Source organism: Sitophilus oryzae, unplaced genomic scaffold, assembly GCF_002938485.1.
Source record: "Sitophilus oryzae breed Bouriz unplaced genomic scaffold, Soryzae_2.0 scaffold_684_pilon_pilon, whole genome shotgun sequence".
NCBI classification, from domain to species: domain Eukaryota; kingdom Metazoa; phylum Arthropoda; class Insecta; order Coleoptera; family Curculionidae; genus Sitophilus; species Sitophilus oryzae.
The window spans coordinates 1,117,613-1,145,397 of record NW_022147289.1 but is presented as its reverse complement, the minus strand read 5'-3'; the positions used below and the strand labels follow the sequence as shown (position 1 = coordinate 1,145,397).

Below are 27,785 nucleotides of genomic sequence, written 5' to 3'. Positions count from 1 at the left end.
GCTGGTGCACAAAATTATTGTTTGTTTATTTATCTAAAAAATGTAATTCGTGGTTCTTTCTCTTCGCTGCGGGTTTTACATTTAAAAACTAAACAAATCACCATTGTATAAAGTCAAAATAGAATTCACTAAACAAAATTATTAAAAAAAAAATTAAATCACAAAAATCGTCGCTTTGTTTGGCACCAAACACATGGCGTCCTATAATTCATTATCACAGATATCGCTAATATCCGCGTGTTTCGCGCGTTTTGTCGCATCCTTGTATTTTTTATAGTCATTGCTCCCTTGGTTCCGTAGTTAAAACAGGTTTTCCAGTACTGGCAAGTGTCCACCTTGAATGGGCATACTCCTCAGCGTGTTGGCCAAATCGTCTGAATTGATCTGGAAGTTGTCTAGTTCCATGCGATCACCAATTTGCTGTGGATTTTGCTGAATGGTAGTATTTGAAGCGGAGTTGAGTGGAATATTCCAGAGGGAGCAGGACGCTTGTGCCTGGTCATTGTTGATATCTGGAATAAAAAATCAGTTAAGCTTCATTCAGAACCCTTAATGGAATAAACTAGTGGTTGCAATTAGCGTAGGAGTTTGTTCCTCTAATTTCAATGTAAGCATTCAAAACATCAAAATTAGTGGTAGTAATTCTCAATTGGTGGAAAAAGTGATCAAACTTTTAACTTTTCCGATAATTATACTTCAAAATTTGCGAATTCGGCGTCATTTTGGTCTTTGATTATCATCTGTCAAGAGAAATTATTATGGTTAGAAGTGAAAAGTTAATTGTTTTATAAGTTAGTAATTAGGTTTTCTTTTTGGTATATTCTTTGGTTTTCTCTATGGATACAGCTGATGTCTACCGCAAGCTGTTGCTAGGATATTCTATTAATTTTAAATGTATTTTTTAGGCTTCATTCAGAACCTCGCAATTAGTGGAATAAGTTAGTGGTTTCAATTACACTTTATACTTTTTAGTTTACGATCATTCACAATGTACCACAATTAAAGTTGACAGAATATCATTAAAGTTAACAGATTATCCTTAACAATTAACATTAACAAAAGATCCTAGCAACAGCTTGCGTTACTCAGATGTATCCATAGAGAACGCTTAATATTTGCCACAGCAGCGGCATCCAAAGCAACGAAAAAGCCGATGAGCTAGCTATTTTTTTATAGGACAACTTAACTAGCTAGGCAAGGACCATCGGCATTCTATATTGGTCCACAGCCAGTACTGGGAATATCCAAATGTATGGCCCGTAATACACTAAAACTCTGGATGAGGGAAAAACATAATGTCCACTGGAGAAACAGACAGGGGCACAGGCACAGCAAGGCCTTTAACCAAGGACCTAGTTCTAAAACCACAAAAGAACTACTAATGCCTAGCATGAATAAAGCGCGACACTTTTTATTTGGGAAAGTTAGGCTAGAACCGGAGGAACTATGCTCCTATCCTATCAAGAACCTGCATAAGTTAGTGCAGGGTACAAGGATAGGAGAATGGGTGCAGATATAGAAAGGGGACAAACACAATAATAGGCCTCACAGGTCGCAGTGTTTGCGGCAGAGTTATTGGAAGATTCCGGCTCCTTGTTATTGGAAAAAAATAATTGCAACCACTAGTTTATTCCAATGATTTCGAGGTTCTGAATGAAGCTTATGAGTTTCAAAACATTTTTGGATGTTGTTACGTTATAATTTCTGCATTAATAAAGTCTAGTTTATTGTCTGTGTTCCATAAATGTCGAAACATTTTAGAAAATATATTTTCCAAAACGAGATATTATTTTTTTGGCATTTACTTAAATCATGCTGAAATCAATTGCGATATACTAGAGCGTGGCTAACGTCATATTCAAGGCCTGACTGTTTTGACAGTTCTACCGAAGTGGTCCAGAATTAGTCGTAAACAAACCAATTGTTTTCATTAGTTTCGCAACAAATCTGTGTTTTTTACGCGTTTCTAGGCTAATAAAATTATACTAAATAATTTTGAGTGAATAGTGAACTATCTAGATCCGATTCATAACATCGTACCCGCGAAAAAAACCATACTTTCGGTAAAAATTATAGTAACGCCGGCTGTGTGTCCGGACTAGGAAAAAGTTGGAGAATTTATATAAAAACATAATTAATAGCGGTAGTGTTAGTGTATAGTGTTAAACCAACGTAAGTGACGTGTATTTTTATGTAAAACAGTTCTTTATTTTTAATTTGTGAAATAAAAAATTCCGCGACATTGTTCTGTGCCTTGTAGCAGCAATTATAATAAGTCCTCAGGATCTGTCTACATTTTCTTTCCCAACAATATTAACTGTAACTAGGTCACGTCCAAAACCTACAGAACATGCGGTGCCTACAATTTTTCCAAATCAACCCTCTTATGGACCCTCTGTGCATGTTCCCATAAAGAGAAAACGTCCCGATGAAAGAAAACAAGATTTGGAAATTCAGGATGAAATAAATATTGAAAAGTATTATTATTATTATGAAATGGCAATATATTTTAAAGAAATTAAATGAATTTGTACTTTATTTCAGTATTTTATATAAAAAAAAATGATATCTTTATCTTTTTATTTACGATTTATGGAGATGGTTACTTGATGAACATCGAACTACAAATTACTTAATGTTAATAGGTAATTCTATCTGATATCCACATTTTTTAAATATGTTAGGCAAATTTTTACAATTATTTTTAATTAAACTTTAAAATGTATTCTGCCGTTATCATATACAATACATTTTCTTAACTTGTCGATAAACGTACAGTTTTCAAATTTTTTAATATTTGGAAACTTTTTATCACAGGTATATTATTACTAGTTGCTAAATACTCGTTAACGCAATTTTAGGACACGCTTTTTATTATCCTGATTTTATTTTGTTCATCTTATGCTGTAGTTTATTTCATATTAATATTCGTGCTTTAGATCTTAATTTTAATGCTATTCAATTACTTTAACGCGATAAAAAGTTAATGTTATTTTTTAATACCTTTCTGTATAATATTTTTCATATTTATATCTGGCAAAACTATCAATAAATACTATTATTTATGCAAAACCTATATGCAGTACCATATGGCACAATACAAAAGCCGGACTAGTGCGGTGACGTCACAAATCGATGTCTCTGGCCTGTCTGTCATGTTGGTCATGACTAGAGCTCTTTAAAAAAACTTACTATAATGTTCAGGTAATCCGTTGAAACTGTCAGTTTGGTCAAACCTGGATCTCTTCCGCTTCAAACCACTAACTATAAAATAAAAAAAATACATAAAGTAAATAAAATACACACAGGTTCTGCCTTAAAAGATAGAAGATGTGTTAGTTTGAAACATGTTTGTTAATTGTTGGCTAGTAGCCGTCTTGTTAGCTATACCGCGCTTAAGAAACGAACTATCATACCTGAGTTGTGAGGGTGTAATTCGAAAGGTACGGGCTCGCTGGTGGCCCGGTCCGATGGCCTGTAAAGTTGGAGAAAAACTCTTACAGGTTCCTCGACGTCCGTGGTTTTGTAAGGTGGCGACTTGAACCAAATAACGACCTGTTTGTAGACCTGGGTGGGACGGATGTCGGGCTTGGCACTCCATACAACCCTATCGTTTTCCAGCTCGAAAAAATGGACTTCTATATCATCTTTTGACGCCTTTAAATGAAATAAGTATTATACAGTGATGACATGACTGTTACTATATCTGCTATATCTCCTTGTTTGCAATTAGCTCTGAAAAAAAGCTTAAAAAATCAGAGGCATGAAACTTAAGGTTGAGTTCATCTCGATCATCGCCAAGCTAGTGGAAGAATATTAGGTTTATTCCAACGTAGCAGGGGGAGAACCGTACTTATTACAGTTACGCTTATGCGCAGTAGAGAAAATGGGTTCCATTAACGAGAGAATCGTTTAGCGAATGATAACTGTGCAATAATTTTGTGAATTTTCTTAAAAGATTATTTTGTGAAAAACGAATTTTTTGGAAAATCAATTTTATTTTTTCCTGCCGGTAGTTTTTAGAAAATCAAAAAACTAATTACACATTCTCATAGCCACTTTATTAGGGCTATCTGATAGTACTTTTAGATTTCCAAATTAGCTGATAATTTGTGAGATACAGAGGCCAACTTAATTTTTCTAAATACGAACCTGCATTTTTTATTTCAGGTTTTGAAAGAATAAAAGCCTATATATCTAGAGTATAATGATATGCCACACTTGATACTTTTCTTTGTTTTGGGTACCTTAAAACGATAAAACTATTTAATTATTATTTAAAGTAATTTCAAATACGCCTCTGTTTTTTAAATTATTTAATCTGATTATATTCATCGCAACAATATTGATCAGCGCTAATTAACATTGAATATGGAAAATCGAGCCCATTCAAAGATTCAAATAAATAATATCCAGGTCAGCAATTTAAATATATTATTTTTAACTTTTTTTATTGTGCATTTGGAATCTAAGTGTAAGATTTAATAATATTCATAATATTAATCGTTGTTATTATAAATAAATCAACTTCTATAAACTAGTTTCGAATACATGTTCGAAAGGGTTACCACCCTCCCTAATGCACAAATTTATTTTTTGTTCAATCTTATTTAAAGCTCTTTGAACATAACTTGTTGTTATAGTTCTGAATGCATTTTGTACTCTTTATTGTAAATGTTGAAATGTATTGATTTCACTTTTACAAATGACGCCTAGTAATGCCCCTTTAGTTATTGCATTTGATTTTCCGTATTCAATATTTCACCCCACGTCATTGTTAAGTTTGAAAGCTTATCAATATTGTAACGATGAATAGACTAAATCTTAAAAAAAACAGAGCCGGACTTAATATTAGTTTAAATAAATTATGTTCAAATGTCCGAAACAAAAGAAATATTAAGTGTGAAAAAAATAAAAATTATTTTCAAAAAAATCAGTTTTTTTTTCAAAAAACTCAGCATTCCTTAAAATTAAAAAAAAAAAATAATGGCATCTTGGTGAACATCCTAAAGCGCAACTTTGCCCCAATTTAACCATGTTCGTATCTATTACGGTTACCGAGATACGCTATGCTCGTACCTCAAATTTGTAGCACCCTGTATATTCATATTAAATAGTTAAAATTATATTAAAACTATTTATTTTCATAAAAATTTTCAATGTGCCGCTGCTAATTACTACATTCAGGAGATATAACAAATTTTCAAAAAAAATGCCTTTTGTTACTTTTTCACATAGTAATATACAATCCTCTTCCCCACCACTGACAGAGCCGACACAATCTGACAGACTGACTATCGTAAGGCTAGACACAATCCTCTTATCGTTAATTACGTCACTGACTACAGGTTCAAGGGGTTCAGTGTATTTTCCAGTTTCGCCCTCTAAGATCACTTGAAAACATAACCTTACTGCGCTAAGGTTTATTAAGTTTGGATTATACTTATGGTGAAAATGTTCTGAAACAAAATAGAAGTTTGGTTATATGGTGTATCTAGGATTTCTGAACAGAAATCCCAAAGTTTTCATATTAAAATATTCATGGCTTTCCAGAAACATATGACCTGCCAAGACGAACACAGCCGTACTATTCTTTTCTCGAAGCCATTAGTGGTACTTTAGACCCCCCTGTAACATCGTTGTGGATAAAGCAAGATTTAATTTTTAGTAACCTAAGGCTAGATTGCCAACGATTACGATTTAACCAACGCTTATATCATGTTTTTATTAATTTTACACGTTTTATTTTTTATCCCAAAAACTATTGTGCCTCAAAAATTCAACCACTTATGTAAAACAACCAACTGGGATACTCGCTCTTATAATGTCGACACCGAATTTTCTATTTTCGTAAAAACATTAACCAGTCTAGCGTTCAAATCCTTTCCTCTTAGGCCTATCAAATATAAGCATAATAAACCTTGGACCTCTAAAGGTCTGCGCATATCTTCTAAAAAACATGCGTTCATTATCTCACTTAAAAAAATTCTCAGACAGTGTCTTCTTCCACAATTACGTAAAACTATACAGAAAAATTTATCATATGACTATAAGAGCCGCTAAGGACTTTTATTATAATAGGAGAATCGCCAATTCTGGTAATGTTGCTAAAGAAACATTGTCTATTGTGAATGATTTGAAAAACAAAGCTTCTTCGTCTAGCAATATCTCTACCTCACCTGAGAACCTTAACGATTACTTTGTAAATGTAGCCAAAAATTTAACTAATACCATATGTCCTTTTCATGATCCACTTTTATATCTCTCTAATGATAATGTAAACTTACACAGTTTCTTTTTTTCGCCCGAAGTTTTTGACGAGCTTCGCAGTACAATTAATACCATCAAAAATAAATCCTCATCTGGGACCGACGGGCTAACTTTAAAAATGTTTTCGAATCTGCCAGAAATCACTCTACACCTAACTTCTTTAATAAACATAACATTCCAAAATGGTATTTTTCCAAAATGTCTTAAGACGGCAATAATCATTCCTCTGCATAAAGGAGGAGACAAAGATCAAGCTTCTAACTATCGCCCAATTGCACTCCTTCCAACGCTATCTAAGATCATAGAAAGGTTGGTTAAAAGAAAGCTGGTATCTTTTCTGTCTAAGTACAAAATACTTACTGAACATCAATTTGGATTTCTAAGCAACAAGTCCACAAATGACGCTATGCTTTCCCTTCTTAATAAAGTTTAATAATCTAAATAACCATCATTCTACAGCAACAATTTTCTGTGATTTTTCTAAGGTGCTCGACTGTGTGAATCATAAGGTCCTAATTAATAAACTGCAGCACTATGGGTTCAGGGGAACATCTCTCGAATGGTTTAAGTAGTATCTGAGCAACAGAAGTCAACTTGTGAGGGTGGATACCACGTTGTCTTCTAGCAAGCCAATAGAATGTGGAGTACCACAAGGCTCAGTACTAGGCCCTATTTTGTTTCTTCTTTTTATTAACGACATTGCTAACATAAACATCAGTGGTAAAATATGTCTTTTTGCGGATGACACTAGCTTCACTTGGAGCAACAAGGACGTCACGGCACTTCATAAGATTATATCAAATGACTTAATCACCATTTAACTTTGGTGCGATTCGAACCTCCTGAGTCTCAACATTTCTAAAACTAAAGTTTTGTCGTATAAAAACTCGCTGCAACCTTTTGTACTTAACAACACTACCACTGACGTCGTAAAATCTGTAAAATTCTTAAGGCTTGTAATTCTCTGAAATGGGACATGCATATCGACGCTTTGTCGAAAAAAATTAAGCTCTGCCTGTTTTGCATTAAGATCTGTTTCTAAGGAGCTTAACTTGTCAGTGGCTAGAACTGTTTATTATGCACTTTTTGAGTCGCACCTCAGATATGCCCTTCCATTCTGGGGTACGTGTTGTGCGACTCAATTTGACCGTATTTTCAAGCTCCAGAAGAAAGCTGTCCGATATTCACTGGACAGCAGAACTCATTGTCAGGACTTTTTAAAAAAATTAAAAATATTAACTCTTCCTTCCTTATTTATATTTGAATCCGTTTGCCTAATACGTAAGAATGTATCAGCTTCTCAAGAAAGGCCATCTCACACTTATCCACTCAGGAACGCGGAGCAAGATCTTTATCTACTTGTCCCACGCTCAGATTTAGTTTAAAGTTCAATATTATACAACTCGAAAAAAATGTACAATCACCTGCCATTTGAAATCAAATCCTTAACATCATTTTCTTCATTTCGCAAGGCATTGATATCTTATTCACTAGACAAGGCTTTTCTACTAGTTCAGTCATTGGGGATTTTTGTTTGTAAAAAAGTGCGGAAGTTTTGCAACTTTGCAGGTTTATAGGTTTGGGGGTCCCTAACTAAAATCCATAAAATGCACATTTCCAGACTTGCCGCCGGCGCCGCCATCTTGCCAAGATGGCACCCAAAATCGGTATTTTGTGAATATCTCCAAAACTATGGGTTTTTCGCGAAAATTTGAGGGAAGCAAAATTAAAGAGAATACAATTTCCTATAAAAAAGGTTTTATGAACATTTTCGCTAAATAAACGCGCCATATACTTTACCTCTTGAGTGGTGTAGAAACAAAAACACAAAACAAACAGGTACACATTTTCAATAATTAAAATTAATTATTCATAAATTACTGAGCGAATTAATGATACGCCACTGTTTTATGACAAAATTGAAAAAACTAAACTAAAACTAGTTTTAGTGAACCCTCATCGACATTTGATTTCGGAAAATCGATTATACGTAATATATCATATTTTACCCAAAATTGTAAAATTTCCAGGGATTTTGTGCCTAAACGGTTGACTTTCGCGAAAATTTTCATAAATCCTTTTTTGTAGGAAATTTTATTCTCTTTAATTTTGCTCTCCTCAAATTTTCGCGAAAAACGCATAGTTTTCGAGATATCCACAAAATACCGATTTTGGGCGCCATCTTGGCAAGATGGCGGCGCCGGCGGCAAGTCTGGAAATGTACATTTTATGGATTTTAGTTAGGGACCCCAAAACCTATAAACCTGCAAAGTTTCTGAACTTCCGGACTTTTTCCAAGCGAGCCCCTTTTTTGATCCCCAATGACTGAACTATAATGACTTATATTTTGATGATCGAATTTGATCTTGTAAACACTGGTCTAATATTTGCTATTACTATATTTATTATTATTTTTATTTTTTGACATTGTAAACATTTATTAATGCTTATTTTAAACAATAAGACTGACAATGTAATTTGTATACTTGTTTTGTATTCTTTTTTGTTTGTTTACTTTACAAATGTCTCCAATGTCTACAAATTTTTTTTTTTTTGACAATAAAGGCATTTATTAGAGATAGATGTAGATGTAGATGATATTTAGTATAATAGAAAAATTATGGGGATATTGGAAGCAGTTTCGAAAAAATGTAGTAATATATCAGGTATTCCATTTAAAATAACAAATATGCTACCACTTTTATTATAAAGCGGCAACACTGTAACTCTGAAAATGATTATTTAGACAGATGGAGCAGGTGCCTTTATGCAAAAATCCAAATTTAAGAAAAAAAATATAAAAAGTTCTATTTGTTACTTACGCCTAAAAGGGTCCACTCTAATTGATTCCCTTTGCGTCAAGGAACTCTCAACTTCCTTTTTCTTGACGCACTGTATACCTAAATGCGGGAACTCCACCCTCATAGTGTCGACTGGTATAGTCAACGTACATACTCCATGTCTGCATCCCTTGCCTACTATCTTGTGAGGATGAGCACTGAAATAAAAAGAAATTTGCTATGAGCGATTCCAGCGATTAGCAGCTCTAGGTACAACTGGAGCAAGGAACAACACAGCGCAAGCTGCGCTAGAAGCAATTCTGGACTTGCAATCAATCGACTGGCTCGTGAAGGATCTGGCCGCTAAGGGTGCCCTAAGATTAAGATAATTCAATCTGTGGAACCATACCAACTACGCCCATACAGCACACTTCGTCCCAGGGATGTACATTTTATGTCCATTTTACGTCGGTACGTTCCGGGATCAATTAGGGACGTACTATGTACGTACATAGACGTGCTCCATGTACGTACTATTTACGTACATTGTAGGACTTCACTACGGACGTACATGCGGCGAGTACGTAATATGTACGTATCTTGAAAATTTTTGAAAACGCATTACAAAATGTTATTTAATTTTAATATCATGACTGGATTATTTTGGTCAGATATACCCAATAATAATGAATGGACTGGATCAGTGGATCTTTTCTAGGCTAACGTTAATTCTCTAACCTACCTCTACTTCTTTTATTAATAAATCTAACCAGACCGCTATAAAAAATGATTTTCTAAATTATCCAATGACCATAATGCATGATAGTCTTTGAAGAAATCTGATGGGTTAAAAATGTAATATATTATGCAATCAAGCCTAACAGGAAAATTATGCAGTCCTATGTTTAAATTTCCCGCTAAGTTATTCGTTTACATTGGAATCGGAAATCGGGCGGTTTCTAATGGCGTTTTCGATTGGCAGAGCTAGAGCGCACGTGTGCACTCAGTGTAGTTCCACCTTTTATTAATCAACGTAAAAATTAAAAACAACAATATACTGAGTGCGCACCTACTCCGATCCAGTTTTCGGTTGTGTTGTGAGAGTGGGTGTCATGTGTCATGGTGGCCGTAGGTTGTTTGGCTTCCGCCTTGTTTTCTTTTATCGTTGCCTTCGTTGCTCGTTGTTTCAAGGTAAGTTAAAGTGTAATAATATAATGTGACTATTTCACCTAGCACAGTCACAGCCTCGAATGATTGAGAGTCGGCTCATTCAATTTTTTCAAAACAGAGGCAAGAATTAGATATTTGAATACTTAGTTTTCTTTTTGTATTTTTTAGTTAGAAGCAGTTCGAGAATAAAAAAATAAAATATCTATCAACATCCAATAAAAGACAGAGTGCGCTAAGGGTTTAGTTGCCGGACCGAAGCCAGACTCACGGGTGTATCAAGACATAAGGGATGACCCTGTACCTGAGTTTTTATATTAATAAATATTTTAAGCTGACTTCCATTGAATTATTTCTAATTAAATTCCTAGGTCGTATACGTCGTTGAAAAATGTACGTCCATAGTACGTACATTGTATGTCCATAGTACGTACATTGTACGTACTTTCGATCATTTTCCATCCAGTTTTGGTCCGGAACAAAACATAAAATGTACGTACCTGGAATGTACGTACATGCGACGTACATAGTACGTACTTTACTACATCCCAGAGACGTACCGGGGACGTACATAGCATTGGAAAATGTACGTCCCTAGTACGTACATAGTACGTACCTGTACGTACTTGTACGTACCAGGGACCTGACGTTCGTCCCAACATTACGTACCAGGTACGTACATAGTACGTACCGTGGCTGTATGGGCGGTCACTCGAGGATATTGCCAGTGACAGGGAAAATCATGGTGAACACATGATTCACCAAACATGATTTTGGAGAAAAGATAAGCGTTTGCATCCCGATAAGGGAAGATTGGGAAAGCAACCGAGTAATGAACATTCAAGAGATAGCAGTCTCACAGATGCTTCCGCAACTTCAGGGGGCACAGGTATAGATATCTTCTCAGAGAAACTAGACGATATCCGACGATATTTAAGGCTATCGGATGGCTGTAATGTTCTACAAGCAAAGGTTTATGCCATAAAGGAAGCAGCTAGTTGTATACGAGAGAAAATTGCTGATAGACCAATAAGGGATATAGTGATATACTCTGACAGCTTGGCCGCTTTAAGAAGCATCACCATGCAATCAGTGAGATCGAAAACTGTGATGAAATGCCGAGAAACACTGTCCTGGCTGCGTCAGGGCGGGGCTACTCTGTGCTGGGTGCCAGGCCACAGCAATGTGGTGGGCAATCAGGAAGCAGACAGACTCGCCAAAGACGGGGCCAGGGGAGAGGCCGTGGCAGATGACCCACCACTTGTGACGATCAACACACTGAAGGAAGCTATAGGAACTGCCATGAAAGCCAAGCAGCGGGCGACGTGGCAATACCGTGAGGACTGTGCTACAGCTCGAAGACTATGGCCAGTGGTAGATAGCAAAAATACTACTAGAGCACAAAAAGGACCTAGTACGCATAATTGTAGGTGTCGTCACTGGAAACTGTCCCAAGGGGGTAAACCTCGTGAGATGGAAAGTTTCCGACGACGACTGCAGAGAATGCGGAGAGGGAGAAGAAACCATAGAGCACCTGCTGTGCCATTGTCCGGCACTGAAATACCGACGCTTTAAAACTTTAGGGCAAGGTTTTTTGGAGGGACTAGAGGAAGCAGCAGAGGCCAACATCAGCGATATCGAGAACTTTGCAAAGAGCTGGAAGTGCTTTAATGCAAAGAAAGAATGAGAGGAAGGTTTGGTACAACAATACAGGGGTATCGCAATGGGCCCTCCGAGTGAGGGATTAAACATGATCCCAAACCCCAGCAACCTAACCTAACATAACCAAGAGTGATTCCGTATGAACAATATACCGTATGATCGAAAAAAAAAAACGACGTGAGCGATGTTTATGAAATGAAGATCTCTGTCATTTTATATGTAAAATTATATGGGAAATGTTAATTTCCAAACCAACTGGTAATAATGGATATTTTATCTGCATATCAGGCTCTACAGGGTCCGGCAATAGTGCGTCGGGCATCTGTAGATCCTAGAATAAAAAACTTGAGAATTTTGTTTAAATGCAAACCTAAAGTATGTTCAAAAATTTATTTCAGGAAAATATTTTAACTTCCATAGGATGGCTCAAAAAAGTGTGAGTGGATCGGAATGATTTTTTTAAATGGAACAATCTGTATATTATTGCATTTTTGGCTTCCTTTCAGATCCCTTTACATAATCCTAAGATATGAGTAAATATATTTCGATAATTTCAGAGACATTAATAAATAAATAAAAAATATATACTTTCCATCCTTCCTTAAAAAAATTATTACAAATACAAAAATCTGCCCTGAAATCAAAACTATATTAGGTACTTACTTTAGATGGTCTATACATACTTTGTTATAAATATCGTAATCGTAAATCATAAAGGGTGCTCAAAATTCTACGCCAAACTTTCTAAAATATAAGATAAATTTGTATATTATGTATATTATTGTATATTATTATTTTATTATTTATTAAAAATGTATATTATTTTTTTATGAGATGGAGAGTTAAAATATGAACATTTTTTGTATTTAAAGTATTTCAAAATTTTTAATGGTTTCGCAGATACACGCAGTATTATTTCATATGGCTCTCTCAACGGTAAAATACGACAGAAAAATCATTGGGTGGCTTTGATATAAAATTACTCTTGAAAATGCTATATCAAATATAAAACCGCAAATCTCTCCAAAACCGTTAACATTTTTGAAATACTCTAAATGCAGAAAATGTTTATTTTATAATTCTCCATCTACTGAAAAAATGATATACAGCGTGTTCTATTTAAAAAAAAACCAAAGAAAAATTATTTTATATTTTAGAAAGTGTGGTGTAGGATTTTGAACATCCTGTATGAATTACGATGACCATATTTATAGCAAAGGAAGTACAGATGATTTAAAGTAAATACCTAATATAGTTTCGATTTCAGGTTAGTTCTTGTATTTTAAATAATTTTTTTTTAAAGAAAGGCTGAAAAATATATATTTTTTATTTATTTATTAATATCTTTGAAACTATCAAAATATATTTACTCATATCTTAGGATTATGTAAAGTGATATGAAAGGAAACCAAAAATGCAATAATAAACAGGGTGTTCCATTTTAAAAAAAATCATGCCGATCCCCTCACACTTTTTTGAGCCACCCTATAGAAGTTATGTCGTAAAATATTTTTTTTTATTCTAGGAGCTACAGATGCCCGATGCACTATTGCCGAACCCTGTATACGGTGTTCCATTACAATAGATAAAGGAAATACATTTAGATTGGAAAGCTCGTCAAAATATATAATTGTTTTTGGGTAGCGACCGTTGTACGCGATCTGGCGCTGCTATAGCGGTTGCTAAGAGCAACCGCCAAACAATATCAGAAATAATTTCCTCCTGTCAAAGTTATAAAATCTTTGAAAATTTAATCCGCCCTTATTGAAAAAATACCGAAAAGTGTTTAAAGCGTCCATTCTCAAAGTAACTACTGCTATCTGGTGAGTTTAATTTAAATTTTACTTACTGAAACTCGTGATAATTGTGAAAAAGTTGAATTAAAAACTGAAAACTGTGTTGTGTATTAAAAAACTGCAAAAACCATCGTGCATCGTGGCATAACGTCACACAGTAGTTTCGGCAATGGAAAAAAAACCAAAAAAGAGGGTGTTAAATCGGATTTAAATTATCCTATCTTACATCGAGCTAGTTCAAAGACAATATAATAATATTACTTTTTTAATTTAATTACTAACGCGCAAAAATAAAGCAAAAACAAATAATATTTTACAGCCCTTCTTTTAATTCTAAAAATCGGTATTACCCAGGAACTGTTTCGTTTATCCATGGGCATTAAGAGTAAAAACCATTTTGCCAAAATATACCGTGCCTTTGATGCAGTTTAGTTTGAATCTATTTCTAATAACATTACTTTACTTTTTACTTTAATCAGACTAGAATAAAAAAGCTTTACCGAGTTTTGGTCTCAGATTAATTTGACTAAAAAAAGCAACTGTTAAAGTAGTGATTCTATAAGTTTTATCGCCACATTCGGCCACGTTTTTTAAAAATTTAAAATAAAAGATAAACAGTGTGGAAAAAAATAAAAACTACATTCTTCATTTTTGCGGATGCCGATGAATTCATTTAATATAATTTACTCTTTTTGCCACTTAAAATTATATAAATATCATTATATTGTATAAGATTTAAATGTTATAAATTATAATAATTTGAACCACAGTAACTAAACTGAGCATCAATTGAAGCGTAAAGTGCAAATTTTTGCATTAAGTTTAACTTCTTGTATTTTTTAAAATTTTGAATTTGCCAGCCAGATTCTAAAACATTGTTTTATCGACTATCGAACCGTTCTTTGCAGTTTTTTTCAATTATTGGTCAGGACCCATAATACAGAGTAAAACAAAAATGCGCGCATTTTTAACAAAATTTTAAGTGAGCCGCATTTTGTGGCGGGATGGAGGAGATCCATTTTTTGTGGATAGTTTGAAGGAGGTGTTTTATACCTCGGGACGTTTATGAGTTTTTTTGGCTATCGCTCTCCATTGCGACGTTTTCGATATTCTTATGATTGTCGGTAGAGTTTTAATACTCTAATAATTTTATCTCATTGTGAAATGAATATATCGTATTTTTAAGCATTATGCATTTTAATGTATAATTAAATAAAGCAAACAAATAATTTTATAAAACTAAAAAGTGTTACAGTTATACAGGGCGTTAAAAATTTATCTAGCTGGTATATTTAAATTATATGAACAGGTTTTATTATGTATCTTGGCATAACAAAAGAAGCATTTAACACTTTCTCATTAACGATACAGTATAATCACTTAGTATAATCATTAGTTAATACGCATAATACTCAAAAATACAATATATTAATTTCATAATGTACGGTTTTAATTCTAATAAATTTAGAATTAAAACCTTACCGAAAATCATAAAAAAAGCAAAACATTGCAATAGAGAGCGATACCTCAAAAACGTCCCGAGGTATAAAACAGCTCTTTTAAAATACCCACAAATAATGGAAATCCTCCATCCCCCACAAAGTGGAGGTCACTTAAAATGTTGTAAAAAATGCACGCATTTTTGTTATACCCTGTATTATGGGTATTGGCCAATAATTCGATAAAAAAGCGTTTCAGAATCTGGCTAGCAATTCAAAACACCTTCAATAGTTCAGAAAATACAAGATGTTCAACTTGATGCAAAAATTTTCACGTTACGTTTCAATTGGTGCTCAGTTTACTTTTAAATAAATTTATTAAACCATGTTATTTGACGTATTTTATTAAGCTGAATCGAATAAAATCCGCCCCAATGCGATTGGATTAACGGTTTAGGAAATATAGGGTTTTTTCGTTATATTATCAGTTTCACACCACTGTGCGTCGGTTTCTAATGTTTCATAGGTATTTCACATACATGTCCTTATATAAAATAAAGTTTCTTGAATGCAACACACTGTATTTCATAAAATTAAAAGAAAATAATAATAAATTTGAATAAATAATATTTGGCGACATAATTCCGGAAAAGGCCGAACCGATCCGAAATTATGAAAAGCTTCGGGTCGCGACCGTTGCAAGAATAGCGCCAAATAGTGTTTACATTGTCCTTATGAGCACTTTCCAATCTAAACTTGTTTCATTTATCTATGTCCATTACAAAAAAACACAACTTTGAGACATGTTACTTTTTTGTGAACACCGTGTATAACTCTATATATTTTTAAAAATGTTTTAAATTAACCTACATATGCTCCCAAAAATTCTATTTAAATACATACAGTATAGTCTTCTTTGGTACCTTCGGATCGCATCAGAGGCTTCACCGTAAAAAATGTTTACTTACGCATAAGGAGGATCCTTCATAACTAAAGACACTACGACTAATGCATTGCCTCTGTAACCTTCCACCTGGATTTCCGGGTACGTTTTGATTTGTGGCGTACTGCTGACTCCTTGGATAGATCCATGGATAGATCCAACCGGGGAACGTTCGCACTGGTATCGAAACCTATAAGCTCTCGATGCAGGTTGTTCCAATATCTGAAATAAAAAAAAAGGTCAAGTGCGAGTCGGACTCGCGCACGAAGGGTTCGGTACCATTCATTATCTGTACAACATTAGACACTATATTATTATAAACTTTTTTTCCGATTTAGCTGAAATTTTGAATGCGCGTATAAGTAATTTAAAAAAATGAAGAAACAAATTAAGTACTAAAAATTGTATTAATCAAAAATAATTATGTAAAAAGTAAAAATAAATACTATGTAAAAATATGTAAAAATTTAAAAAAAAACGATTAAAAAAAGTCGCCTTGACTAGGATTCGAACCTGCCTTACTACGGCTCCAACGTCATAGCAGCGTAAAGTCCTAACGCTTTAACTTAGGACTTAGAGGACTTACAAGATTATATGTACAATTCTTACTTAAAAGATACCATACCATACCATACAGCCATTACTCGCTGACGAGTATTTGACACGCATCAGAAGATGGTAACGTAAGGCGTTTTCTTTCATGAGCTTTTCTGTGACTGAAAAGCCCGATACGTGATGTTATCTGTCTACCGCACTCCAGACATTCAAAAATCTCATTGCTTTGTTGCCTCTTTACTTTTTGGTTATTGCTCTTAACTGACTTTACAATTCTTCTCCATTCCGTTCTATTGTGAGCTGCCTCTTCCCACTCATTCTGCTTGTTAATTCCCTTTAAGTTTTCGAGAAAAATATCCTTGAACCTTTTGAGTTGTCCACCCGGTCTCCTCTTACCGTCTACAAGCTCACCGTAAAGCAGAGATTTTGGTATGCGGTTTTCCTGCATTCTGCATACGTGACCAGCCCATCTTAAGCGGGACTTTGTAATCATGACTTCAATACTCTCGCAGTTAGCTTTTTCAAGGACCGAAACTGCCGAGGTAATTAAATTCCGCTACATATTCCAACTGTTCATCTCCGATTTTTATAGCATTGTTATGATCTTCCGGAGGAGTGCACATGATTTTAGTTCTATCGATGTTCAGCTTAAGTCCCAAGGCCTCGTATGCCCATGCATATGTGTTCAACATTTCTTGCAATTGCTGTAACGTATTTGCAACTAGAGCACAGTCATCAGCGTATTGAAGTTCTGTGATGAATTTTGTACGTGTTTTTGCCCTGGGTCTTTTTATGTTGAACAGACCGCCGTCGTATCTGTATCTAATGCCCAAACCTCTCTCCTGCAGATTGCTGTCCACTATAATGGAGAGCGCTTCATGAATATATTGAATAGGAGAGGCGCTAAGACATATCCCTGCCTAACGCCTGTGTTTGTTAGGAAGAGATCGCTCAGGTGATCCATGATATGACACTCTTGATTTGTTGTTGTTATGGAGGCTTTTACACATTGTAAGAAATTTGATGGGTACTCCGAACTTTTTCATAATTGCCCAAAGTGCATCTCTGTTCATAGAGTCGAAGGCTTTTTTTAGATCGATGAATGCAACGTAAAGTTTAGACTGCTGTTCTTTTACTTTTTTCTGTAGTTGCCGGATGGAGAATATGGAATTGACGGTACCGCGGTTGGTGCGAAAACTCGTTTGCGATTCTGGGAGGATTTTTTCTATATGTGGGTGCAGGCGGTTTGACATAATTTTTGCAAGAATTTTTCCTCCGATAGCCAGTAGTGAAATTTCTCGGTAGTTTCCGCAGTCTGATGCACTTCCTTTGTTCTTAAATATATTCACTATATTCGCGTTGCAAAAGTCCTGAGGTACCTCTCCGCTTTCCCATATGATCTCAAAGATGACCATTAAGTTCTTTACTTGCACACTTATAAATTTCCGCCGGAATCGCGTCACAGCCAGCTGATTTGTTGTCTTTAAGCTGTTTTATGGAGTCCTTTATTTCCTGTTCTGTTACTGGAATGTCTAATACATCGAGGCTGTTATACTGAGGTATTATGTTGAGTGCTTTCATGTTGGGGTTGTTTTCTTAGTTAAGGATATGGCTGTAATGCTCTTTCCAGCGGCTTCTGATTTGCTCTTCCTCTTTTAGAAGTTCGCCATTTTGTGCCATGATTGGGCATCTTGCCTTCTTAGTTGGACCGTATACTTCTTTTACAGCCTCGAAGAATTTACGATAGTCGTGATGCGTGGCATACTCCTGAATCTGACTAGCTTTTTGCGACCACCAGTTATCCTTTAGTTGGCGCAGGTTTCTTCGGAACGTGTTGTTGGCTGCCTTAAAGTTGTCAGCTAGTCTTGGATTGCGTGGATTTGCAGTGACGGTTTGATGTGCTCTATGCTTTTGTTATATGCGGTTGATTTTCGTTAAACCAGTCTTGTTGTAAAAGTCGGTGTTCAGTGCCGCATTCGGCATCTACTCTGGCTTTTGTGAGACTGACATTTTAGGTACGTCCTTCGAACGATTACGTGGTCCAATTGGTGCCAATGGCCTGATCTCGGATGTTTCCATGTACCTTTAAATTTGTCCTTCAGCATGAACCACGCATTGGTGGTGCAAAGATTATACTCTGTGCATGTTGTTAATAAGCGTTCACTATTGCTATTTACATTTCCTATTCCATGTTTTCCCAATACGTCAGGCCATATTTCCTGTTGCTTGCCGACACGGGCATTAAAGTCACCTAGCAAAATGATTCGTTCATGCTTTGGAATTTGTTGGAGTATATTTTGCAGAGCTTGGTAAAATTTATCCTTATCCTCAATTTTAGCGTCTAGGGTAGGAGCGTAGGCACTTATGATGTTGACGTAAGTTTTGTCTGATATGGGGTACCTTAGAGTCAGAAGACGTTCGGAGACACCAATAGGTATCTCTGTTAATTTGGTGGCGATTTCGTTTTTGATTGCAATGCCTACGCCATGAATTCTCCTGTGTGTTGCCGGGTGACCCTTCCAAAAGAAGGTGTAATGCTCCTCAGTGAGACTACCTTCATCCGCAAAGCGGGTTTCGCTAAGAGCGGCAACATCGATATTTAGTCGGTGGAGTTCCTGTGAGACCAGTGCTGTTCTTCTCTCTGGTCGATTGGAGTTTGTACTGTCCAGTAGAGTGCGGACGTTCCACGCCGCAAACGTAAAACATTGACGATGTTTAGTTCTCCGATGATACGCTCGAGTAGGCATCCCCTCCCGGAGATCCGATCGAGGGGGCATTTTACCTCCGGACGATGATTTTGTCCTACTCGAATGTTCCATCTTTGATGAGTGTAAGCTGCGTAAAAAGGTTAAACTGTGATGGTTACGCTGCCGCACAGTTTGGCTGCAACTGTAGCACGGGATGGCTATGGCACAGTGAGGATTGCGACGATAGTTCCCTTGTGCTACGCTCTCGGCCGGCTGGGAGTAGTTTACTACTCCTCTTCCCCAGAAAGGTGGTAGGTCTGAGGGTTGTATAATGATATACCGCCTATATTCGGTCGTCAGAGCCTCGTTAGGGTGCACCACGTAAAGGAGAGGTTGACTTTTGGGTAAGCTAGGCTATATGTATCGCTTCAATACCCCTTGCACCCCTTACTTAAAAGATAATGTTTAGTGAAAGTACTTTTTTATTTATAAACATTTTTTATTTAATTCTGTTTTTAGTACTTGTTCTTATAGCGGCAACATGGATACATTATCTGTAAAAATTTCAACTGTCTAGCTATAACGGTTCATAAGATAGACCTTTGTGACAGACGGATAAACGGACAGTGAAGTCTTAGTAATAAGGTTCCCGTTTTTACCCTTTGGGTACGGAATCCTAAAAAAATATACTAGCTTACCCGGTTAACTTAGAGATTTTTATTTTATCGGTCTTGTGTATGGATGAACAAGTTAAGCGTGAAATTAAACTGTTAGGCAGTTACTCTAGCAGATATGGATTTAAGTCTAAAAGTTGATCTCTGCCATGATCAATTAAAACAGCAATAGCCGATACTTCAAAACTTAAAACCATCTCTATTTAGTTCAGTAATATTATGGCTCAAATTGCGATATATCCGACAAAAAAAAAATTAATTCATAAAGTTTTCCAAATTGGTGGAAATAATCAGGACATCATATGTATTAATAAACTGAAAAGTTCCCACCCCTAAATAGTGTGCGTCATCAACCAGAACATCGTTTCTACCCCCATTTTAAGTTTTTTTAGATAATCTCGGCAACGGTGCAATTCTCGACAAAAATACCTATATAGAAAATTGTTCTTCATAAAATTCTCTATCAAAGATAATTAGATAATTACACTTTTTTTCTAAAGTTAATAATAAAGTGGCAAATAGGGCGCAAATATAAGGGTTGGTTATGACTAGCACTATCTGCAGTTCAATCTAATTTAAAGTTTAATGTTTAACGCTAACAAAAAGCAGTAACCACTAAATTATACTTAGAATTTTAATATACGTTCTTCTCTCACACTCCTCTACCCCTATAAAATGGGTGATTTGTACTTATTTCCACATCACCCTAGAGGTAAAGTATTTGATGCGTTTTTTTTTAAAGTTGTATCCCCTGTAGGCCTAATCCACTAATTATCAAATGCTAAAGATGGGATTTTATTTAAAAGTTTAAAAGTGCGTTGTGCAAATCGTGTAAAGCCGATATCTAGTTTGAGCAATACAATGAAAATTAATGGCAATGATGTTCAAGTTGACTCAACATTACTATATCAAAGAATTATTTGTACCGTTCATTCTAGCCTGGAGTTAAAAAAGTGCTTTAGTTTCGAATTAGCTTCAGTATATCTTTCCCTTTTCGATTTGAAAGGAAAACTAATAAAGCAGCTTTATACCAGATTGTCAATAAAGTTCCAAAACGAGACCATATTTTTGAAAACAGCGAGTATGTCATTGATGGAGGATATTTCTTCGCCGCGTAATATGGGCAAAAAAGGGACATTTAATATATTTATTATTAACTATTAGAAAAAAAGTGTAATTATCTTTTTGATAGAGAATTTTATGAAGAACAATTTTCTATACAGGGTGTTTCAAAACAAATGCAAAAAACTTTAGGGGGCGATTCTTTGTTCAAAATAAAGGGTAGTTTGCTTTATAAACGTTGGGTCAAAAGTCAACCATTAGGGAGATGCGGTACCAAAGATGGCGGAAAAATAATGTTTTTATTTTTTATCTTGAAAACGAAAAGAGATAGACTAATGAAATTTTATGGAAGCATTACTGTTATGAAAACACACTTTCTGGTAATTTTTTCACTTTTTTAAAATGAGTGGAATGGGTTGAAATAAACTACCCTTATCATTCTTGTTAATGAAATTTAAAGAAGAAAAATCTTATCAAACACATGCAAATGCTTTAATTTTTGATAGTTCAGTTTGTTTAGAAACTTTTTACCTCTTGTGTTTTTTGATACTCTCACCGATTCGAAATTAAAAATAAAATGTAAAGCATTACATGTCAGGACAAAAAACATTTTTATATTAAGAATCTAGTGATAATAACGATAATAATAATCATCTAGATAATAACGTATTGCAGTAGAGTAATGTCAAATAAAATAATGTTGGGAATATCCTAAAAAGTAACAGCGGCCGACTAGATTTTTTCCTAAAAAAATTACAGCAGCCCACTAGATTCTTTATCAGAAAATGTTTTTTGTCCTGACATGTAATGCTTTACATTTTATTTTTTAATTTCAAATCGGTGAGTTTTATCAAAAAAATACAAGAGATAAAAAAGTTTCTAAACAAACTAAACTATCCAAATTAATTTTTTTGCATGTGTTTGATAAGATTTTTCTTTAAATTTCGTTAACAAGATTGATAGGGGTAGTTTATTTCAACCCCTTCCACTCATTAATAAAAAAGTGAAAAAATTACCAGAAAGTGTGTTTTTTTTTTTTTCGTAAAATAAACAATAATAATATGACTTTTCAATGACAGTGACATTACAAAAACAATAAGCAGTATTTTATAAGTGTGGTGATGAGGATCCAAAATTCTTGCTAAAATTGCTGTAAATCACGGTTACTGGCTTATTCAAAAGCGAATATCTCCAATAAAAGTAAAGCTATTGGGATGAATCAAAAAACAAACTCTCGAGGAAAGACATATCTAGATGATAAAATGATTTTTAAAATATTTGCTTTGTTAACATATTCCACAAAGTGTTTTGGTTTCACCAAAATATCAACATTTTGTTTTCCCTCGTATAATTGACAGATGGAAACTTTCATTTTTAATTTGGACAAATATACTAAAAAGTCAAATAATTCAGCTACAAATTGCTTAAAAGATCATCAAAATCGGCTCACTAGAACAAAATATATTAAACTTTAAAGTATTAACTAATAAAGTACTTATAGCAAACTTTTGTAATCATTCGATTCGATGTAATCATTCTCTCGATATAATTATCATGCCAAAAGTTCCATATGCTAGACATACCCTAACATAAGCCTGCCTTCTGTGAGCTCCGGTATTGGGTGGTCCTTGAGAGTAGTTGGTAAATGAAGGAATCTCACCTTGGTGCATTGGATCTTTGTTCATTTGTACTCCGAAATCCATGTCCGATAACGTTACCTGAAATACGTTAACTAGGTCAATTTAATATTTTTTTAAAATATTTTACAATAAATAAAACAATGTCGGGTTTGCTGTACCATTTATATTTCAAAAACGACTTGGCCGACTTTAATGTTTCGACGTTTTCACGATCTCTGGTTTGTTGGATTCGTATCCGGCCCGAATAGTAGAAAAATTCAGAAATAGTAAATTTTCAATTAGTAGAGAAAATTAACCAACTTTTGCCACTAATTATAATTCAAAATTTGCGAGTAATGTCATTTTGACCTTTAATTATTTTCCGTTAGAAGAAATTGTGATTGGATGAAAACTTTATTTCTTTATAATCTAACTAGCGTGTACCAGCGACTTCGTTCGCGTCGAACTAATCATTTGTAATGGTGACGATAAAGCAAATCAAGAATTTCCAGTAACATACAAACTGGATAAAATTTTCTCTCATTTATGTCAGCATGAGAAAAAACAATATGGCGATATTATTATATAACTTGGTAATATTTGAGGGGTAATTTCATCTCGTTGGAATTTGACTTTCGAAAAATCCATTTGCCAAAAATAAGCTTTTTACGCCAAGCAGTTTAAGCAGAATCGTGGTTAAGAAATTACCCAACTTTTTGGAACACCCTGTATGATTTTTTAAAAATTTTCAAAATATGTAAAAAAACCAAATAAATTATGGTTGTCCAAGCGTTTTCCCGAAAGACTAACCGTTTTTTAAATAACAAATATTGTATTATTTGAGGGACGTTTTCACCCTCTTATAATTTGAGATTCGAGAAACCCCTCCTTATCGAACCTCTACACCCCACAGTCAATCCGTTTGCCAAAAATCAGCTTTAAACGTCAAGCAGTTTAAGCAGAATCGTGATTACTCAATGGTCATATTTTATGAAACACCTTGTGTAAATTTATAAAAAATCTTAAAATATGTAAAATAACAAAATAAAATATACGTGTTTAAGAGTTTTCCGAAAAACTCACCGGTTTTTAAATAAAAAATATTTAATATTTGAGGGATAGTTTCACCCCCTTAGAATTCGAGTTTCGAAAAATCCCTTCTTATCGAACCTCTACACCCTAAAGTCAATCTGTTTTCCAAAAATCAGCTTTTTACGTCAAGCGCTTTAAGCAGGATCGTGATTAATCTATGACCAGATTTTTCGAAACACCCTGTATACATTTTTAAAAAATCTTAAAATATATAAAAAAAAAACAAAATAAAATATACGTGTTTAAGCGTTTTTTCGGAAACTTGGCCGTTTTTTAAATAAAAAATATTGTAATATTTGGGGGGTGGTTTCACCCTCTTGGAACTGGAATTTCGAAAAATCCTTTCTTATCGAACCTCTACACCCTAGAATCAACCTGTATGCCAAAATTGAGCTTCTTACGTTGAGTGGTTTGAGCAGGATCGTGATTAATCAGTATGTCAGTCACTTAAGGATTTTATATATTAGTATAGATGTTAAGATTCTGAATGAGGCTTAATAATAATTAAATTTTAACAAGAAAAAGAAGATATTTTACTTACCCAGAAAATAATGATTTTTAACTGCAAACTAAATCCCAAACAACAAAGTTTGTGTTATTTTATAAATACATTTCACACTTTTAGAATTTAGAGTTTTTAGAGAAAGAACATTCACTAACTAACGTCTCAGAACACTGAAGAAAACCTGACTGTTATTCCGATGGAATTCTCTAGCATACTAAAGACAGCTAAAGAGATACTTTTCGACAAATATAAATACATATAATAAAACTTTTTCCCTTTTAATTGCATGCACAGTGGCGGCGTGTGGTTCTATACTTTGAGGTGAACAATCTTAGAAAAAAATAATCGTTACAACACCACATCAAATAGCCAATCTAAGGGTTGAAATTAAAAAATGATCTTATTTTATTAAAAAACTGTAACACTGTCTACAAAAATGTGTATTGTCTAGATAATACAGGGTGGCCCATCGAAAACGTTCCGCAAGGCATCACGGCAAGGGTATTTTTTTTTCAAAAAATCCAAAAACACGTCAATTTTGTTTGTGAGAGGGACAACTTTTGCCCCAAAAATAATTGCAAAATCTTCATCCCCAAATGGGAAGGGGGGTCAAGTGGCGCCGCAATAAAAAGAGCTTTATATTCTCTATATTTCCCCGCTTCGTTTTTGAAAATTGGTCGAGTCATTGAGAAAATATGAAGGATTGAAATTTGAAAAGTTTATTTAAACATTTATCAGAGTAAATGATAAGAATAAATTCCTTCGACCAATTCGCTGTTTTTTCTTATTATTTCTAGATGTTTACGCATTTTTTCACTTGCCACAAGGTTGAACGATCAGGTGCGGTAGTTGCTAGATAGCTGTTCTGTGACTTGTGCGTTGAAGTTCTTCTCAATATCGTTAAACTGACCCAAAATAGAATTTCTAAAAATACCAGCCCACATGTTCAATTTCTGAGAGTTTTGTGTGTGCACCTCGTGAAAAACCCTGGGGTTGTCTTCAGCCCACTACCAAGAGTTGTGCCGATTAACTATATACACCGTTCAAAAAGAAAGTACGAGTACACTCATCCGAAAAACACACATTAAATAGGAACTTATTATCATTCGCCACTCGTTCATTCATAGTTTCACAAAATTGCAAGCGACGATCAAAATCATTCACTTCGTTCACTTCTAGTACCTACTGAATTTTGTACGGGTGGAACTTGTGTTTTTTAATATCCTTTGGACACTTGTACGATTCACGCCGGTCTCATTGGCTAATTTTCTTGTACTCAGCGTACTATCCATGACAACTTGGCTAAATACGAATACCTCCATAGCTTCATTTACTACAGGATTTTCCCTCTGCCTCTTTTTATTTATAACGGAACCAGTTTCGCGAAATTTTGCTACTAACTCGCGAACAATTTTTCCATAAAGGTGTTTGTCAGGATGGCGTTCATTGAATCTCTGCGCAGCCTGATTGCCACATTCATTATTTTTAAAATAAAGTTCGATTATTTCCAATTTTTCTGCAAGTGAGTACACCATAATTGTTAAAAAGTTTAACGATATCGAGAAGAACTTCAACGCACAAGTCACAGAACAGCTATCTAGCAACTACCGCACCTGATCGTTCAACCTTGTGGCAAGTGAAAAAATGCGTAAACATCTAGAAATAATAGGAAAAAACGGCAAATTGGTCCAAGGAATTTATCCTTATCATTTATTCTGATAAATGTTTAAATAAACTTTTCAAATTTCAATCCTTCATATTTTCTCAATGGCTCGACCGAATTTCAAAAACGAAGCGGGAAAATATAGAGGATAGAAAGCCCTTTTCGTTGCAGTACCACTTGAGCCCCTTCCTATTTGAAAAAAAATTGGAGGATAACATCCCCGCCTAGAGGGTTGAAAATTTTGCAATCATTTTTGGGGAAAAAGTTGTCCCCTTCACAAACAAAATTGACGTGATTTTGAATTTTCTGAAAAAAAAAATTACCCTGGCCTAGTGATGGGTTGTTATTTAACTATCTGTTATTTTATAACAATTATTTAGAAATAACATAACGCAACCGTTACTGCTTTTAAAAAATAACAGATATAAAATAACGACACGCAGAGATCGAGTGTTCGTGAAACGAAGTCGGCGCTCTGCACCGCCACAAAATTCGATGCTACTCGAAGCAATTCCAAAAAACAACTAGTATGTAGTATGGATGGAAAACCTATTATTTCGACAACCATCGATACAGGCGGCGAGATACAACGGACAACGGAGTGGGGTATGCGCTACGGCGCGGCGCGTCGTGTTGGGCTGACAACAGCTTAAAAATAATAGGATATAAAAGAAGCAGCTTTTTTGAAACAGTTGCGGGCATAACGCCTGGCTGTCGAGATAACAGGAGCGCTGCTGCATCGGTCGATTGTCGATGGAGGCTCGCAACGGGTTGGAGAATAACGCATCAGTTGTTTTAGCTATGTTGTTTTTTTACCTGTTACGAGCATAACAGAACGGCGTTCGAGATAATCGGAGGTTTGAAACAGGTTGGAGAATAACGCATCAGTTGTTTTAGATACATATTGTTTTTCAACCTGTTACGAGCATAACGGGCGGAGGTCGAGATATTATGGCGCTGTATGTTTCAATACTTTGTTATTAAGTTTCAATATTTAAGTATTTATTTATTCTGAAAAATTTTCAGAATAATATTTTAAGATTTTTTAAAAATGTATACAGGGTGTTTTGAAAAATCTGGTCATTGATTAATCACGATCCTGCTTAAAGCCCTTGACGTAAAAAGCTGATTTTTGGAAAACGGATTGACTTTAGGGTGTAGAGGTGCGATAAGAAGGGATTTTTCGAAACTCAAATTCTAAGGGGGTGAAACCACCCTCAAATATTAGAATATTTTTTATTTAAAAACTGGTGAGTTTTTCGAAAAAACTCTTAAACACGTATATTTTATTTTGTTGTTTTACATATTTTGAGATTTTTACAAAATATATACAGGGTGTTTCATAAAATATGACCACTGAGTAATCACTATTCTGCTTAAACTGCTTGACGTTTAAAGCTGATTTTTGGTAAACGGATTGACTGTGGGGTGTAGAGGTGCGATAAGGAGGGGTTTCTCGAATCTCAAATTCCAAGAGGGTGAAAACGCCCCTCAAATATTACAATATTTATTATTTAAAAAACGGTTAGTCTTTCGGGAAAACGATTGGACACGCATAATTTATTTTGTTTTTTTACATATTTTGAAATTTTTTAAAAAATAATACAGGGTGTTCCAAAAAGTTGAGTAATTGATTAACCACGATTCTGCTTAAACTGCTCGACGTTTAAAGCATATTTTTGGCAAATGTGAGAAAATTTTATCCAGTTTGTATGTTAATGGAAATTCTTGCTTTGCTTTATCATCACCATTACAAATTAATAATTCGATGCGAACGAAGTCGCGGGTACAACTTAACAAGTATAGCTAGAGACGTGAGAAATATAAAATAAGAGACGCCCCCCGATGCGCAGTGGACATCCCACAAATTT

General features: G+C 34.8%; 1 protein-coding gene across 1 annotated transcript; it reads right to left on the bottom strand.

Moving 5' to 3' along the window:
• LOC115888160 (embryonic polarity protein dorsal-like) lies at positions 1-24,466 on the bottom strand. The gene is made up of 8 exons (XM_030907759.1): positions 24,288-24,466; positions 22,619-22,753; positions 16,083-16,279; positions 9,093-9,268; positions 5,227-5,459; positions 3,417-3,657; positions 3,193-3,264; positions 1-512 (listed from the first exon to the last, which is right to left on the bottom strand). Exons 2-8 carry the CDS (start codon positions 22,736-22,738, stop codon positions 301-303), a joined length of 1,251 nt encoding a protein of 416 aa, XP_030763619.1. The 5' UTR covers positions 22,739-22,753; positions 24,288-24,466; the 3' UTR covers positions 1-300.
• Between the last annotated feature and the right edge of the window lie 3,319 nt (positions 24,467-27,785).